The sequence below is a fragment of the Saccopteryx bilineata genome, chromosome 3 (genome assembly GCF_036850765.1).
Source record: "Saccopteryx bilineata isolate mSacBil1 chromosome 3, mSacBil1_pri_phased_curated, whole genome shotgun sequence".
Lineage (NCBI taxonomy): Eukaryota > Metazoa > Chordata > Mammalia > Chiroptera > Emballonuridae > Saccopteryx > Saccopteryx bilineata.
Genome location: NC_089492.1, coordinates 153,706,791 through 153,725,855, shown reverse-complemented (window position 1 = coordinate 153,725,855; position 19,065 = coordinate 153,706,791). Strand labels below are relative to the sequence as shown.

At 39.9% G+C, this 19,065-nt stretch overlaps 1 protein-coding gene across 2 annotated transcripts in view; it reads right to left on the bottom strand.

The window, feature by feature from the left end:
• The window catches only part of AFF3 (ALF transcription elongation factor 3), a 719,747-nt gene that overhangs the window by 206,358 nt on the left and 494,324 nt on the right, over positions 1 to 19,065 (bottom strand). For both annotated transcript variants that reach the window (XM_066267825.1, XM_066267826.1), the window contains 2 exons: positions 11,906 to 11,942; positions 994 to 1,045 (listed from right to left, as the gene is read on the bottom strand). In XM_066267825.1, coding sequence (XP_066123922.1) covers positions 994 to 1,045; positions 11,906 to 11,942 — 89 coding nt within the window. The remainder of the gene's footprint in view (positions 1 to 993; positions 1,046 to 11,905; positions 11,943 to 19,065) is intronic.

Genomic DNA, 19,065 nt, shown 5'->3' with positions numbered 1-19,065 from the left:
CAAAAAACTATGTCACTCTTCAGAGTAATAATAAAGGTTTTCAAAGAGCAAACCTTTTGGTGATTCCTAAAATAATTTGTTAGCTCAGGAATTATTTCATTTAAACTGTGGCATATAAATTTGGCATCATATTAATCATTAAAACATATTTGGATTCCTTGGGTACCCAGAAGAAAAAGGCAAAATGTAGAGTGAGAAAGCATGTTTTATAATTGCCTTTTCTTATCTTAAAAAAATTGCTTTTGTTAATTCAAAAACACCAACAAACTCATGAGACTCCAGAGATATCTATAATTGTATTTTTCTTTTTTTCTTTTTTTTTTTTTAAATTAATTTTTTTATTTTTATTTTATTTATTCATTTTAGAAAGGAGAGAGAAAGAGAGAGAGAGAGAGAGAGAGAGAGAGAGAGAGAGAAGGGGGGAGGAGCAGGAAGCATCAACTCCCATATGTGCCTTGACCAGGCAAGCCCAGGGTTTCGAACCGGCGACCTCAGCATTTCCAGGTCGACGCTTTATCCACTGCGCCACCACAGGTCAGGCCTATAATTGTATTTTTCAAATAATTCTGAGGTGAGGTTGCAGATGGTAGGCTTTTCAAAATCCGTTGGTTCTTTACAGGTGTGTGGGACACAGTATGTCCCAGTACGTCCAGGAGGTTCTACATTATTTGTAACAGTGATGACGACAGTCTCCAAACACACTCTAAAAGGTTTCCCTCCGCTCTCCCCACCAATACATGCCCTCAAATCTCTCCACATTTGTACTTTAGGAAGAGCAGCATTTGCGTTCTCAAGATTACTGTATTAAAGCATAAGAAAAACTTCCAAACGCATGTGCACTCAGAAGCATTTAAAAAGGCATTATCATGAGAAAGAAAACACAGCCTTCCTTCCATTATTATTATTATTACCATTACAAGATACTCGCACTGTTTCATATTACAGGCATATTAAAGAACCACCATCATGAACAGGAAGAAGAAAGAGACTTACGATGTATTCGATGTGACATTGTCTGGACTCTCTGGTTCATCATCACCTTTCTCTTAAAAAGGAAGCAGAAAAAAATACCAACATGTCAGTGTTATAGTCTTTAAGATTTAAAAGACATTAAATATAGTCATTAAATATATTTCCATGCTTTTATTAACACTTTTTTATAATGTGCTGCAGGAGGCTTTTAAAACATCTTTTTTTTCTTTGTCTGAGAACCAGATTTGCAAACTAATTTTGTCTATGCATACAGTGCCCTGGCATAGATCTGTGAGTTGGTACTAAGGAGCTGTTTGTAAACAGCCAGAGGCTCAGAGCAGAGACCTCGCTGGAAGATGAATGTCCTACAGATGAAACCTGTTTCCTTCCACTTTATTTTACAGAAACTTTAAGGAAATAAACCCAGTTAGCATTCTACATGCAGGGCATTTTGAGCTTTGATCCCTTTTGCTAACATGAGCCAAACCAGGCCCAGCTGCAGCAGAACTTGGGGGAGGGAATTTGACTGAGGGTGCACCCTATAGGTTTCAAGGTCCCCAAGAATTACACTCCACACCAAGAGCCCTGCTCAGGTCCCCCCCCCCCCCCCTCATTAATGCAGAATAAGGTGTAAATCAGAAATCCTGCCTGCCTGCCAGGTTAAGAAATGTTTCACCAGTGGTTATCAAGGATGTAACAGGATTTAATTAAGGGAGTCTAGAACCAGTTCACTTTTTGAAGTTTAAAGGGCAAATTCCTCTCGCAAAGACACAATGTAATTCTTAGATCCTTGACCACTGGTGGTTTGAATCTTGCTACTCATGTTGCAAAGTGCTTCTCTTTACTTCCTTGATACTAGGAGATGGAAGGAGCAGGGTCACGATTACCAGAGTGAGTTAGCTGCGGTCATGATGATTATGCCACACTAAGGGAAGGCTGTGGGCTGTAAGAAGTGGTCTGATGGTGGCCACCTGCCTTGCTTTGCTCTTTTGAGTAGGGCCTGGAGATGTCACAGAATCCCCCAGTATGCTATTAGGGACCAGGCTATGGCTGTACTAGCCCCTTTTGTCAACTGTCACCTTGTCTTAGGACTGTCTCTCTAAATCACACAAGGATCACATTCTGAAGATGTTATCTGAACTGAACCCCAAAGCAAATTTGATAATTTCTTTTTTCCTTTTAGGAAATTAAATCGTTGTGTGAAGAAAACAACCACTATCTTCGATATAACAGATACAACTCGGTGCTAATGGGTGTCTACACAGTGTCGGGACAACTAGGAGGGACAGCCACTTTGTCACAAGCCAAGACCTCTATCTCACCGCTGTGAGAACAAATGCTGATGAGACAGAGTCCCAACATGGATGAAACCACACTGAAGGAGAAGCAGAGGCAGTGAATGAAGAGAGTTGTTTTAAAACTCGTATTTCTATGTTTTGTCTCCCAGGCCGGGCCTGTCGGGCACTCAGGAGACATGCTAGGCCTCATCACCTGGCTTGTGCTGGAAAATCAGCTCATTTTGTCCTTTCCAGAATAATTTTTCCACTGAGTGGCTACCATTCCTCCCAGAATCCTTAAATAGAGTTGTAATGCCTGCATTATGTAAGACAAAGCTAAATGGAGGTTTAAGTCACTGAATCGATCCCCCCATAACCCTTTAATTTGGAGAAACTGCTTGCTCTCCCCAGCATGTCACTGCCGGTAGTCGCACCACATACAATCATAATAATGAGTGCAAAACAACCAGGCTCACAGCAGCTGGCAATAGTAAACATTTCCAAACAACTCATGTCAAGAAAACAGGACACTGAGACTATAAACAAAGACACTATTTGGATGTTTGAATAAATATGTTTTACCTTGACCAACAACGTTGCTAAAGAACCCACAGGTGGAGAGGACACAGGACTTATTGCACATGGGACCTGGGGCTGCGAGAGTCACGGGCTGGACCAGCGCAGGGACAAAGCTGCAGTGGATTATCTCTGCTCTTAGCAGCACTTATGTTGTGGCAACAGGGAAAACAGAGTAGGTTTTGGCAAAGAGAAGGAGGATACCACAGGGCCAAATAAGACATTTATGAACAGCCTGAGAAGGAGTGTAGTCAGCCCCGTCGGTGCTGACAGTGGACAAAGCTTTCTGGGGCAAAGTAAGGACAGGATAAAAAAGATTCAAACCACTTTTGTCCTTCAGAAAGTATGAAACACAAAATTCTCCCCAACAGCTTGCAAGTTTAGGTGATGCAATTTCTGAAGTTTGCTCAAAATGTTTAGGTGCCTAAGTCACTAAGAGTCATATGTTCTTTATCATGATTCAAGGGATAATTGTGCATGGAAGCTAGAAAATTCTCAGTAAGAGAATTTTTTTCGTTGGGTGCTCAGGAGATGTTTTTGCGCAGCTATCAAAAAAGGAGCGTTTGGGGTCATCCTGGTTATGTTGGCTATTCTCATGATGGACACTGCACTGGATTCTTTGGGAAGGAATCTGCCTTGATCATTTAGAAAATGGATATTAGAGATTGGCCTGGGAGCAGTGTGATCTTATTGTACATAGAAATGCAATTAGAGAGGGGGAGAGGGGAGAAAATGAGCTATGGCACACACACATATATATACACACAGGTAAATCATATGTGTATATCTATGTATATTACCCATGTACTTTTAACGTGAAGCCCCATACATGTCTCCCTGTGCCTTGCACAGTACCTAACACATGCTACATACTCAGTGTCTTCTGTCTAATGGCCTGTCAGTAATACATGATCCCATACTACCATGTGAGAAGAGTAGGTACATTTACCACCGAGATGGATATACAATTGAATATTAAACAGTTTGATGGCTTCAATATGTCACATAAAGAAAAAATACTGACTCTGTGCCCTTTAAACGTTTCAACTGACTGTCCTGCTGGAGTATGCGGCCTCCTCCACACGGCTATGACAGGGACTAAAGAAAACGCCTGACTAGGGAAATACATAGTACAGTGCTGTGTGAGGTGAATTCTGCAGCAGAATGAAGGTTTGCTACACCACAACTTTTCTTTATAATAAAAGTAATTCATGTACACAGTAAAAAACCTGGACAGTATAGAAAAGGTAACACCTTTGCTTGCTTTTGTTTTTAGTTCTGTGGGCCATTCAGCCATCACTTTAAGTAAGACACATGTTTCTAGATGTATTTATTGACTTTAGATGGTACCTAATGATTTCTGATATGAAGGATGAGCAATAAGGTGTTTAATATACTATCACCTCCCCTTTCTTTACAATTTTTATTTGTTCTATCACTACTTTTACTCTCTCCAGTGAGTATTTATAACTTTAAATACATTTAATCTATTTTTTGATTAATCAACTTCTGACAGCATCTTTTCTCTTAAACGGTGTAAAATGAGGAAATTTACCCATCTAGTCCCTTCGACCTCCCCTCCATGCATCACATACAACTGCACAGCTATACCTCCTGTCCACATAGCCAAGATTTAAAATATTTATATTCTGTCCAGTAATTATGAATAACTCACCCTCATTAATATTAATCTAATTAATAATTTAATTTCTGGAATTTCCTATAAACCAGTTAGAAAAATGATAAACCAATAACAAAATTTAAGATACTGTAACAACATAAATATTAGTCAGTAAAGAAGTGGGACTGGACCTGTCAGAGGGCATGTCACTATACCTGACTGAAGGCAAGTGTTCCCACCATTTAGGTCAAATGATTCTCATTTGAAAATTCCTAAAAGAGGAATTCTGTGTGAATCATCCTCTTTCTCTTCTTTATAGCTTTTTTTTTAACCACCCATGCATTTATTGGTAAATAAAACATTCTTTCACTTTTCCTGATTTTGAAATTTATATGAGTGAAATCATACTGTATGTATTCCTCTGAGACTTACTTCAGTGCCTCATGATGATGATTTTTAGGTTCACCCAGCATGATATAAGTAGCTTTGGTATGTTCCTCTCACTGCTATGCATCCTATAAAAAAATCTACCGTGATTTTCTTATTCATTCTATTCCTGGGGGACAGTTAGGCTTTTTCCATTCTGAATGACACAATTACAAACATTTGTGAGCATTTTTCCTCATGTGCATGGTGGGAGCCTTGGGCCATAGGGCTTTCTTCCATATGTTCTGCCTTACTAGGGAATCCTGAACCATCTCCCAAATGTACTTATGGTTAAACTAAATAATTTTTTTTCTCATTGATTAACGTAAAGTGATATTTCAGTGTAGGGTTTGCATTTCTGAGTACCAATGGGGTAGATATTTCATGCTTGCTCTATTGTGATATTCCTTCTCATTTCTTTTTTTTTTTTTAATTTAATTAATTGTGTTTACATAGATTCTAGGGTCAGCCCGAATACCTCCTCCCTCCCCCCTATTCCCCTCAACATCTCCCTTACCCCTTTCCCTACATCACCCTCCCCTCTTCCCTTCAGGTTTATCCCATCCTATCATCCCCTTTCCCTCTGGTCCCTTTGATCCCTCCTCTGTCTCAATTCCGTTCCTCAGCTCTCATTATTCCTTGGATTCCTCAAATGAGTGAGATCATATGATATTTTTCTTTCTCTGTCTGGCTTATTTCACTCAACATAATAGTTTCCAGGTCCCTCCATATTGTTGCAAAAGGTAATATTTCCTTCTTTTTCATAGACCCATAGTATTCCATTGTATGATATATATGTACCACAGCTTTTTAATCCACTCGTCCACTGATGGACACTTGGGCTGTTTCCAGATCTTTGCTATTGTGAACAATGCTGCCATAAACATGGGGGTGCATTTCTTTTTTTCAGTCGGTGATATGGTGTCCTTGGGATATATTCTCATAAGTGGGATGGCTGGGTCAAAGGGCAGTTCCATTTCTAATTTTTTGAGGAATCTCCATACTGTTTTCCACAGTGGCTGCACTAGTCTGCATTCCCACCAGCAGTACAGGAGGGTTCCCCTTTCTGCACATCCTCGCCAGCACCTATCATGTGTTGTTTTGTCAATGAGCTCAATTCTGACTGGTGTGAGGTGGTATCTCATTGTGGTCTTAATTTGCATTTCTCTAATGATAATTGAACATTTTTTCATATGCCTATTGGCCATCTGTATGTCCTCTTTGGAGAGGTGTCTATTCATTTCTTTTGCCCATTTTTTGATTGGATTGTTTGTCTTCCTGGTGTTGAGTTTTACAAGTTCTTTATAAATTTTGGTTATTAATCCCTTATCAGAGGTATTGTCGAATATGTTCTCCCATTGTGTGGTTTGTCTTTTTATTCTGTTCATATTGTCTTTAGCTGTGCAGAAGCTTTTTAGTTTGATATAGTCCCATTTGTTTATCCTGTCTTTTATTTCATTTGCCTGTGGAGATAAGTCAGCAAAGATATTGCTGCAATAGATGTTGGTGAACTTACTGCCTAAGTTTTCTTCTACGATACTTATGGTTTCATGATTTACAGTCCTTTATCCATTTTGAGTTTATTTTTGTGCATGGTGTAAGTTGGTGGTCTAGTTTCATTTTTTTGCAGGTAGCTGTCCAGTTTTCCCAACACCATTTGTTAAAGAGACTGTCTTTACTCCACTGTATGCTCTTACCTCATTTGTCAAATATCAATTGTCCATAGAGCTGTAGATTTATTTCTGGGTTCTCTGTTCTGTTCCATTCATTGATCTATATGTCTGTTCTTATGCAAGTACCAGGCTGTTTTGAGTACAATGGCCTTGTAGTATAACTTGATATCAGGAAGTGTGATACCTCCCACTTTATTCTTCCTTTTCAAGATTGCTGAGGCTATTCGTGTTCTCTTTTGGTTCCATATAAATTTTTGGAGTATGTGTTCTATATCTTTGAAGTATGTCATTAGTATTTTAATTGGTATTGCATTGAATTTATAAATTGCTTTGGGTAATATAGATATTTTAATTATGTTTATTCTTTCCTTCTCATTTCTTACATAATAAAATATTTTAGTGGCCCTGGCTGGGTGGCCAGTGAATAAAGTGTCCACCCAGCGCTCCAGAGGTTGAGAGTTCAACCCCAGGCCAGGGCATGTATGAGAAGTAATCAATGAGTGCACAACTAAATGGAACTAAGTGAAACAATGAGTTGATGCTTCTCTCTCTCAAATCAATAGAAAAATATTTAAAAATCCATTTTTGTAATTTTTTTAACTCATAGAAGCACTTCATTGTCTTGATCCAAGTATTCTGTCACATACATATACCTCTCAAATAACTTTTCCCAGCATCAGTCTTTGATTCTAAATTCTCAATTTTAATTTACTTGAATTTATCAACATTTTCATGTTTTGATAACTTATTGTGTTTTTATGTAAGAAGTACACCAGAAATATGTTCTATATTGTCTTTGGAAAGTCTACAACACTGTTCACATTTAAATCTTTTAGAAATACCTGTAATAGGTTTTTTTTTTACATGATATCAGATAGTTAATTTCATTTTTCTCATCGTAAGTAATTATTCTGATACTATCTATTAAGAAGCCCATTTTTCTCCATTGATCTACATTATCAGCTCTGTCACAAATCTAATTTTCATATATTTGTGGGTCTGTTTCTAGATCCTATATTCTCTTTCATTGCTCAATTTGTCTGTTACTGTCTGTATTACTTAGCTAAAAACATTTATTTTTAATATTGGCAAGGCAAGGCTCCAATCTTGTTGTTCTTCAGGAGTGTCTGAGCTATTTTTGGCTCTTTGCTCTATCAAATAAATTTCAGACTCATGTTGTCAGTTCCCACATACACAAAAGTGAAGTTTTAATCTCACTGTCTGCTGTCTCCACTGCTGCTGATGAGAGAGAAGTCAACTGGAAGTTTAATTGTTGCTTCTTGGAAGATATTAAAGGGCATTTGAATAACTGTTTATCTCTGTGGTTTGCAGATTAACTATAATGTGTCTGGTATGAACTTTTTACTTATCCCACTTAATATTCATTGGGTTTCTAGAATCTGTGGGTTAGTGTATTTCAATTCTAAAAAAAATTTTAGCCATTATCTTCTTTAATATTTTCTCTGTTACTCTTATCTCTTCCTGAAATCCTACTTAACTATATGTTAGAGTTTCTCACTTTAGCCCCCATGTTCCTCAACTTTCATTTCATTTTTCCATTTATGTCTCTTGGCTGCATTCTAGATAATTTCTTAAATTCAATTTCCCAATTCATTAATTTTTACAGCTATATCTAATTTGCTGGTAAACTGACCAAGGACATTTTAATTTGTTATTATTCATTTCTAGAGGTTCTGTTTAGTACTACTTCAAATCTTCTTGTTCTTAATCACATTCTCAATTCTCTCATTTCTGGAAATTAAAGTAAGCACTTTTATTTTGTGTTCTGGGCTTGGTAATCCTGATATCCGAAGTCCTTACAGGTCTATCTGCCTGCTGTCTGTTGTTTTTCTTTGCTCTTGTTCATAGTATTTTGTTACACTGTATATAGTGTTTGTGATAATGACTTCCTCATTTTCCTTGGGATTATAGTTCTATTATTTATTCTCCATTTTGCTTTCTTTTCCTGGTATTCCCATTAGCTGGATTTTGACCTTTCCACTTGACTGATCTTCCCTATGTTAACTTCCTTTCATATTTTCCATGTTTCCTTCGCTTTATATTCAGAAAAAAAATGTTTTCAAGTTTATGTTTCAGATTCTAGACTTCAGCTATTACCTATCATTTCTATTAATTTTTTTGTTGACCATATTTTTTATTCTCAAGTGCTCCTTTCTTCTGTAACTGCTTCTTTTTCCTCCCAATCTGTTCTCTCCTTTTATTTCATGTAAGTAAGTTCAAATGTTTCTGAAGACATTTTTCCTTCTGTTTCTTGAATTAAGTAGATTTGCACTGGAGTCAGTCTTTCTCTTTGGTGCTCATTGGTTACAAATGTGTGATTCTGAATGATAGCCGGTTGGTTAACAAGGTACCTGATGTGGAGTTTCTGTATTAGTATATTGATCTATTTCCCTAACACACATATCCCTTGCAGGAATTGGCTGATTTAGGGCTCTTTGTAAGTGGACAGGGCGTTAATCAGAAGACATCATTTAGGGTTCAGGAAAAGAGAGAGACCTCAAGTCAGACTGGGAGCCCTGATTCTATCACTCCTCACTGCCACCACCCTCAGCAAAAGAAGAAGTCCTTTACTCTGGATGTAGTGCTTTTATTTCCTCCTTGAAAAAAGTTAACTCTTCTACCACTCATATATGTCTGTTTTTAAGGTCTGGTATAATCTCAGAATCTATTCTTCTTCTCTCTGAGGTATCAGCTCCCAACTAGGACTTCTAGTCCAATGTTCATTTTCTTAACAGATGTTATTGCGTTTTTGATATTTTGGGTTTTTATTTGGGGGGGGGGTGTCGTGGAAGTCCAGATGAAAAGCTCTGTATGATAACCAGCTAGGACAGAGATGCAGGGGTCACAGGAGGAAGAACGGACCCGGTTCCTACCACTGCCTGCACTTCAGGCTTGTTCTCAGTGAAGCTGAGTGGGAATCTGGGGGCCCTGGGGCTTGGAGGACAGCTCTCACCAGAGCCTGTTCTTATGCGTATTTCCTTTTTCCAGAACCCAACTGCATTTCTGATTTGCTGATGCATCCCCTCAGTCCTTGATGCTATTACAGACGTATTTCCATTACTGTAACTTTATGGTTATTTAAATGGAGATTCTGAAGGGAGGGGAAAGTGCTTATGCTCAGTCTGCCACTTGAACAGGACATGCTCAAAACTTTAATAAATGTAGACGCAGGTCACCTATTTTAATATTTCAGTTTCTCAATGCTGAATAAACTTGTTTTCTAAAATTAAATTAAATTCACCAGTAATTCAGCAAACTGACTAAAGTATCTTTTAAAAGATTTGGATTAAAGTAACTTTGTTTAATGTATAGACTCTTTACTCTTAGTAGCTATTAAACATCTCAAATTTCAATAAGGAAATAAAAGCACTGACCTAACGTGGTCGTTAGTTCATCAATCTATACCTTTTTGGGTTTGGTTTCTCTGAAGTTCATTTTTTTTCTATTTTCTACATATTTACTAGACCCACGATTAGAAAAACTATAAGGATTCCAAAACAAATATAAGAAACAGCACAGACAGTACGGGTGAGCCCAGCTTCCCTGAAGCTCCAGCATGCCAACATTTGCACAAATGTTCAGATTTTAAAATAGTGATATTACCTTTACATAGATATGCTTGGCTTTGGGAGAGGATTTATTAAAAAAAAATACAAAACAAAAATAACCTCCTTATGCCAGGAAAGGAAAAGCCAGTCCCACATGTCCCCAGGTGATGAGACGCCCAGGTTTCAGACCACCCGAGGCAGCGCCACCTCCACAGACAATGGGCCTGCTTTGACACGATCCAAATGCACTTTTAGCATGTCAGTGCTGTGGCACGCTGGAATAACATGCCCGAGGCATAAAGAAATTAAAGGACATAGTCAGTGGTCAAGAATTCAATCTTACACTGGACTAACAGAAGCAACCTTTTTGGGGTCAAGGTCATGGGATGGACAGTCTGTTGTCTTAGGGGCAGACATACCTGCATTCAAATCCTAGTAGTCATCTTTGAGCCACTGAAAACTCGGCTGGTTATTAACCTCAGAATCTAATTTCCATCATGTGCAAGATGGGGTGACAAGGCCTACGTCACACAGTCACTGTTCGGGGTAAGGGAAGCAGCGTGCGTGAAGGTGCCGGCACATGGAGAAGACTCAGACTTACCACCTTTGTTCTTCTTTATGTCAAACACCCTGAGTGAGAGGAGGTGCATTTGTCCCCCTCTGCCCTGGACTGTTTAAATTCACATGGAAAGAAATGGTGAGGAAGGTAATGCCAATTTTTCTGTATGCTCTAGTTTTTGGCACATGATGCTGATACCTGCACACCTCAAGGACTTAACCTTGCATTTCTTCTGATTCCTTTCCTTGTCACTGAATTTATTATTGTCTTTAGATTTCAAGTCCCTTGGCATTTCCCCTCTTCACTGGTACCTGTGCTCACAGCAAATTCCAAGAGAGCACCAGATGAGGAAGTAGCATTGCCTGTGCATCATTATGCCATCTCCCCCAACCCTGACCTTTAGCTGTGCGTGAAAAGCCTGGAACTTCCTAACACATTTGTGCAGATGTCTCTTCTCCCCATCCCTCTGCTCTCACAGATGCTCAGTGGGTCAGCCTCAATTCCAAAGACACACCTAGTAGCTTGAGTGATCTTCATGTTCAAACACAGCATTGTCTTTGGCAAGGGGTCCTCCCAGCTGACTGGCTGGTCACCAATGAACAAAGCTTGCTCTTTGCGGATCTTGTTCATGACGTGAATGAGAGCACTTCTACATTTCTAATGCTCAAGAAAACATTAATAGCAATGAGTAGTGCCAAAAAAGAAGATGAAAACACTCCTTTGTGGAGTAACAGCCTCTCTTTGACAAGAAGCCCGTGTGTTTTATTAGATATTGGATTCAATAAGGGTATTTCTTCCTAGACATTTTGGTCTGGAGAGGACATGGCTTCTCCATGGAGTCTAAGGACATAATCTTGCAGTCTTCTGATTGGTTCTCTTTGCCCACTCTTTTTCTTCCAATTTAGATAACTCATTAGTGCCTTTAAAAAGCTTTTCCCTTCCACATATACCAGAAATCAACTGTGATAAAGAATGTTATCTTTTCAACATATGATTGCTTTGAAACCCACCATTTTATGTTTTGGTCCTCTTTCACTTGAAAAGATAGAGGCACCTTCAAGGTCACCTCAAATCTTATGCATTTGGGAAGTACTTGAACAAACGGCCCTCTTGTTCTCACTTAACTGTTTTTTAGTGCAATGTTTTTACACCTAATGTGTACTGCATGCATTGCCCCTGCTCGCCCTCTACCTCCAGCCCCCATTCATAAAGCTGTAGAGAGAGTCTCTTACTTGGATTATTGTATCCAGAGGAAACGAGCTGAGGGTCCTACAAGAACAAGAAATATTAATTAATTTCCTTATTTTGATGTTCAAAATCTAAGTTAAATGCGACATATATTCCTAGTCATTCAGAAACTAACCATTGGTCATAATTTCTACCAGCTACTAAAATAAAAAACATTTACATAAATGTGCTTATTAAAAAGTTCTGGTAAGGCCCTGGCCGGTTGGCTCAGTGGTAGAGCGTCGGCCTGGCAGAAGTCCCGGGTTCGATTCCCGGCCAGGGCACACAGGAGAAGCGCCCATCTGCTTCTCCACCCCTCCCCCTCTCCTTCCTCTCTGTCTCTCTCTTCCCCTCTCGCAGCGAGGCTCCATTAGAGCAAAGATGGCCCGGGCGCTGGGGATGGCTCCTTGGCCTCTGCCCCAGGCACTAGAGTGGCTCTGGTCGCAACAGAGCGACACCCCGGAGGGGCAGAGCATCGCCCCCTGGTGGGCAGAGCGTCTCCCCCTGGTGGGCGTGCCGGGTGGATCCCGGCCGGGCGCATGCGGGAGTCTGTCTGTCTCTCCCCGTTTCCAGCTTCAGAAAAATACAAATAAATAAATAAATAAATAAATAAAAATAAAAAATAAAAAGTTCTGGTAATATAATTGACATTCACTTCTCTTTTTATTATGGACTTTTTGTTTTGTTTATTGAGGTAAAATACACACAGCACAACATTAGCCACTTTAAAGGGAACAACTATTCAGTGGCTTAGGGAACAACTATTCAGTGGCTTAGTACATTCACAATGTTGGATAACCACCAACTCATTTCAGTTGCCAAATATTTCCATCTTTGCAAAGTAAAAGTCCTTAGCATTAAGCAGTACCTCCCCAATCCTCCCTCTCCCCAGACCCTGGCAACCACCAGCAGTCAGCACGCTGTCTGTATGAACTGATCTATTCCGGATATTTCACAGCAGTGGACTCATACAGTATGTGACTTTTTGTGTCTGGCTTCTCTCACTCCGCATGTTTTGGAGATTCATCCATGTCCTAATATGTATCAGCACTTCATTCCTTTAGCATGGCTAAATAATATTCCACTGTGTTAATACACAATAGTTTATTTATCCACTCAATGATTAATGCATATTTGGGCTGTTTCCACCTTTTGGCTATTATGAACAGTGCCGCCATACACACACATGGATGTGTACTTAGCCAAGTCCCTGTTTTCAGTCCTTTGGGGTTTACATCTAAGAGCACAACTGCAGGTTCATGTGGTCATTCTATGTTAAACTTTTTGAGGAACTGCCAAATTGTTTTCTACAGTGGCTGAATCATTTTGCATTCCTACTACCCATGTCTGAGGGTTCCAATTTCTCCATGTTCTCATCAACACTTGTTATTTTCTGTCTCATAATTTTTAAACATTTTATTACAGCCATTCTAGTGGATATAAAATGGTTTCTCACTATGGCTTTGCTTTGTATGTTCCTAATGATTGATGATAGGACACATGTTTTTTAAACTATGACCATTTTTTAGAACAAGAAAGCAGCTTTATTGAGGTATACATGATATAACAAACTGCATATATTTAAAGTATATAACTTGATAATAAATATCATTAAAAGAATGCTACCATTATTATTTTCTTAATTCAAGGGCTGTTCCACTTTATTGAGCAGCACTTAGATTAAACAAAGAAGAGTACTATTGATTTATTAAAGAAGATCCAGAGAAACAGGGAAGTATGGAGAAGCTGTCTGTAACCCCACCTCAGGCTGTTTCTCAGGTTCCCACTCTCTGTCGCTGTGCCAGTGTGGCTCCTCCGACATGTGCCACCTGGCCATCAATGCACGAGCAGAGAGCCACTGCTGGCTACTCAGGAGAATATGTATGGAAGGAAATTTATTCTTCTCCAGCTTTAAATCTCAAATTCCCTAAACCTAAACTCCTGTTTGGTACAAGGAATCCTCAAAGTTCTTTGTATGTGGTATATTTATTTAGTTGGGAAGTAAATTTCGTACGAATCCTTTTGCTGAAGACAGACACCCCCAAGCACACTGGAATCTGAGAAAGCCCTTGAATGAGACACCATAATAAATACTGTATTTCATCAAGTGTAACATGCCATCAAAATGGTCTGAGACCACATCACCTCAGGTATTACTAGGAAAGAAAACTGCTGCCGATTACCTGTAAGATGTCACCGACTATAAAACAAATCCTGATCTTAGGGAAATTAAAATGTAAAAAAATATGTAGATCAGTAAAACACTGTAGCTCTCAAGCCATGGCGCTGACAGAGGACTGTATTCACAGTGTGAGGCCATTACTTCAAAGTAACTTTCACAACCATTTGAGGATCGGACTACTCCCGCCTCTCCTTGTTTGTCTACCAATCCATCATTAGAACTATAAAAGGCAAGAAATGGAAGTATATCTTCTTTTATTTTCAGAACCCCATTCCCATCACACTAATTACTAGAGGAAAAAGAACCACCTGATCTGGTTTGGTCTCCCTTCATCCCTACCAATCACTTTCTCCTGAAACTTATTCTATGAAGCTCAAAAGAGTTAAAATAATATAATTTACAATTAATTTCAATGTTTACTTAGAGGCAATACCAAACATGGAGTTTTGAGCCCAAACACTTTGTAGTTTTTGAAGCATGCTAGCAACCCAAAGAGGGAGGCAAACTTTCAAATATCTAGCACTTGCGTTCACTCCTGCTGGCATATGCTCCTAGGGCACCCTAGGCACGAGGATCCTCACTTCTGTAATGATGCCAGACTTCTTCAATGTAAGCTTTAAAACTCAATCAGCAAGAACAGTTTCAGACCAGGTCTGATCCCACCAGATTCAGAACCTACTGCTATGTGAACTGGGGGTGGAATGCCATTAGGTTTGCTCACATGCCTTCTGAGGATAGAAAACAATTCTACAATTTTGATTATTTATTTGCATTTCAAAACTTATGAGACTGCTACAGAAATGAAGGGAAAAGGGCAAAGTAAATTCCTTTTTCCTTTCTTGGTTAAAATACCTGATAATGGCAGCCAATTTAAAGAAGTCATGCATTCTTTTCTTTACCAAATTCAATTACTTTTGAGGTTTGAAGAATGAGGCAGGCATGTCTGGTGGTATTTGCCTAGGGAACAATGACTCCAAATTAAGTGTTCAGAGAATAGAAGAAATATCTAAATTCAGTAACCACTAACTTTAGTATATATCATGTCCTTCAATACCCAGACATATTGGAGAAGTTCTCGGAAGCATTAGCCAATCAATTTAGCAGTGCTGGCAACTCTAAAGCACAGTTAAATCGACTTTACTTGTGAGGCCAAATCACCCCTTTCATCTTAATAAGAGCTTAATTTAATTATTTATTACTCATTTAGGAGATTTTGCCCCTCACTTTTTTAAATGAATTTAATTTATTGGGATGACAGTAGTTCACAAAACCATACAGGTTTCAAGTGTACAACTACCTTTCGAATTTTATAAATAATTTTAGTTCCTGCACACTAGCAATACAGTGATAATCTCAAACATAGCAATCTATCTAATTAAGGAATGCAAGACTCCAGATGACAGAATACTAATTAGTTGAGATATAGGTTGGAGCAGGTACAGTGTGTGTCAAAATTAACGACAATCTTTATAGTATGTAGAACAACAGTCCCCTAAACATGCCTGTATCCTCATTCCCAGATCTTCAAATACGTTACTTCTCATGACAAAAGGGACTTTGCAGCTGTGATTTTAATGATGATTTTGAGATGGCAGATCATCCTGGATTATCCAGGTCAGCCCATAAAGTGGTGGGCAAAAGCAGGATTACAGGTGAGAGTATGCAAAACACAGAGTTAATAAGGCTACTACAGTAAGAACCATAACCTGCATGTCTTCTTGCATATGGACAACTGTAAACCTACTTCTGTGCACCCTATATAATCACAGAGGTTCTCATAAGGGCACAAAGGAGGCGGGAGAATCAGTGAGGAGGCGCAACAAGGAAGTCAGCTGTCAGAGTGTGAGCTGAGTGACAGGGCAGCCTCTAGAAGCTGAGGAAGTCAAGAAGAGGCATTCTCCCTGGAGCATTTGGAGGGAACGCAGCCCTGATTTAGACCCATAAGACGAATTTCAGACGTCTAGCTTCCAGAGCTGTGAGTTAATAAATCTGTGTTGTCTTAAGTCACTAAACTTGTGGTAATCTGTTACAGCAAAAATAGAATGCTAATGCAACCCTATTCGGAGAAGATAAATTACTTATTGTAAACTTTTGGGAAGAAAAGCATTATTAAAATCACACACTGTTTCTACACTTTGTAAACCCACTTATTATTTTTTCTTTCTTGGGCAAGGCAAAAAGATCTAGATTTGAAATAGCTCCATACATATCCTATAGTAGTCCTAAAGACATTTTTTTAATTTAAATTTGAAATTCTGTGTCATATATGATAGTTCTAATGTAATTTTGGGGGTGGAAAATAACATACCTGCAATATTCTTTCTGCCTTGAAAAATGAATATTTGTATTAATAGTTTGAGGTCTCAATTTAATCTCAGGAGTTAAGCTATTGCTTAAACTTAACTCTTTACATTCCTTAAACTAAATTTGCACCATCCTTTTGGAAAAGTCATAATAAAATACACCTTGAGGTGTGTGCTCATTATCTCAGAAAATGTACTTACACCATGGACACATTTACACAATAGAAATGCTTACATCATTGCATTTTGGGTCAAGCCATGATTTTGGCCAGATTGTGTACAAAAATAGAATTATTGCATTGTATTTTAAGTGTGGGATGTCATTCAAGAGTTTTGAATACTCAAGTGACAAGAAATGATTTGTTTTAAAACTATGAAAAGCTATTGTATAAAGGACAGACTGTGTACTTAGGCCTAAGGTGAATGGTTAGAGAACTAACAGTTCAAGATAGAGGGGATGAGAGCATAGAAGATTGTGGGGTAGAGCGAGTGTGCAAGCAGGAGGTCAGGTCGGAGGCTACTGCAGTAATTACTGCAAGAGGTGCTGGTCTTTAGAACCCCGTGGTAGCTGTGATGGTAGGGGAAGCATCTAGATTCAAGATGTATTTTGAAAGTAGGGTAGATATGATTTCATGATGGGTTGAATTTGTGGTATGAGAGAAAGAGAAGAGCCAAGGATAGTGTACTAGGTTGAATAGTGTCCCCCAAAAGCTCGTGTCCACTCAGAATGTGAGTTGGACCTTACATGGATATAATAAGGGCCTGGCAGAGCCTACTAGATTAGGGTTGGCCCTAAATCCCATAATTGCTGTCCTTATAAGAGGAGGGAGATCGAGACAGAAAGACAGAGAAGAGACAGCCATGTGAATACAGAGGCAGAAACCAGAGCTATGCAGCAGGAACATGGTGGACTGCCAACAGCCACCAGGAGCGGGAACAGACAGGGAGGATTCTCCCCTAGATCCTTCAGAGGGAGCACAGCCCCACTGACACCTTGCTTTCACATGTCTAGCCTCCAGCACTGTGAGAAAATAAATTTATTTAAAGCTGCCTGGTTTGTGTACTTGGTTCTAAGTGCCCTTAGGAAATAAATCCAGATGGCTCCAGGCTTGTGGGGGAGGTACCGAGGAACCCTGCACAGGGTTGTGGGCCGATTAAAGCTCCGCTTGTGAGATGTCTGGTAAGTGGAGATGTTGAGTAGGTAAGTAGAAATACAGGTATGGAGCTTGGGGGTGGTGATGGGCCTGGAGATACTAAATAGAAGTCATGAGCTTGGGTGCAGAGTACGTGAAGCACCAGGCCCACCCAAGAGCACTGCTGGGATGAGCCAGCCTGAGAGCCGCAGGGGGGAAACGGCAATGACTTGAGATCAGGATGGGCTAAAAGTCTGCCCCAAAATAAACTCTGGCAAAACAATAAATACATTTTAAATAAAGGAAGACTTGAGATACAAAAACAATGACAATTTAAGGAACTAGCAATTGTCAAGGCATCATGCCAGAAAACAGTCACACTAATGATCTCTTGAAATAGAGTAGATAATCTTGGACAGAGAAATGGTGGCGGAGACCAAACTAAAACTGACTGTTCCATATTTGGGAATAGGATACAGACACTAATTACAGCTATCGGTGAAAATAAATTTAATAGGCTAATACGTTAAAATTTAATGAGTTACTAAAAAAAAAAATACAGTAGGATTATGTACATGTCTGAAAACCCTAAAGGGGGAAAAAAAAGAAAAAGATCAACTAACTCAAGAAGAGGTAGAAAGTTTGAATAGGCCAATAGGTGTAGAAGAAAATGAAAAAACAGAGATCTATTTTTTTTTCCCATTTTTCCAAAGCTGGAAATGGGGAGGCAGTCAGACAGACTCCCGCATGCGCCCGACCGGGATCCACCCGGCACACCCACCAGGGGGCGATGCTTTGCCCCTCTGGGGCGTCACTCTGTTGCATCCAGAGCCATTCTAGTGCCTGAGGCAGAGGCCACAGAGCCATCCTCAGCGCCTGGGCAATCTTTGCTCCAATGGAGCCTCGGCTGCGGGAGGGGAAGAGAGAGACAGAGAGGAAGGAGAGGGGGAGGGGTGGAGAAGCAGATGGGCGCTTCTCCTGTGTGCCCTGGCCGGGAATCGAACCCGGAACTCCTGCATGCCAGGCCAACACTCTACTGCTGAGCCAACTGGCCAGGGCCAGAGATCTTTTTTTTTTCAAAGAGAGTTTATTTAGAAAGTCACGGAGGCAGAAGTGAGCAGTAGAAGAAATGGGTTCAGGAAATAAATCACAGCAAAAACAGGGCCTTTGGAACTTTGGGTGGGGGAGAGAGAGAGAGAGAAAGAGAGAGAGAGAGAAAGAGGGTGAGCAAATGCCCTGGGGAAAGGAGGGGTGAGGATAGGTGCGGGCCTGCTCCATAGAGAGCGGCTAGAGACCTCTTAAAAGAAAACTTTACATACATTAAGTTTTTTTTTTTTGTATTTTTCTGAAGTTAGAAACAGGGAGGCAGTCAGACAGACTCCCGCATGCACCCGACTGGGATCCACCCGGCACGCCCACCAGGGGGTGATGCTCTGCCCCTCCAGGGCGTCGCTCTGTTGCGACCAGAGCCACTCTAGCACCTGAGGCAGAGGCCACAGAACCATCTTCAGCGCCCGGGCCAACTTTGCTCCAATGGAGCCTTGGCT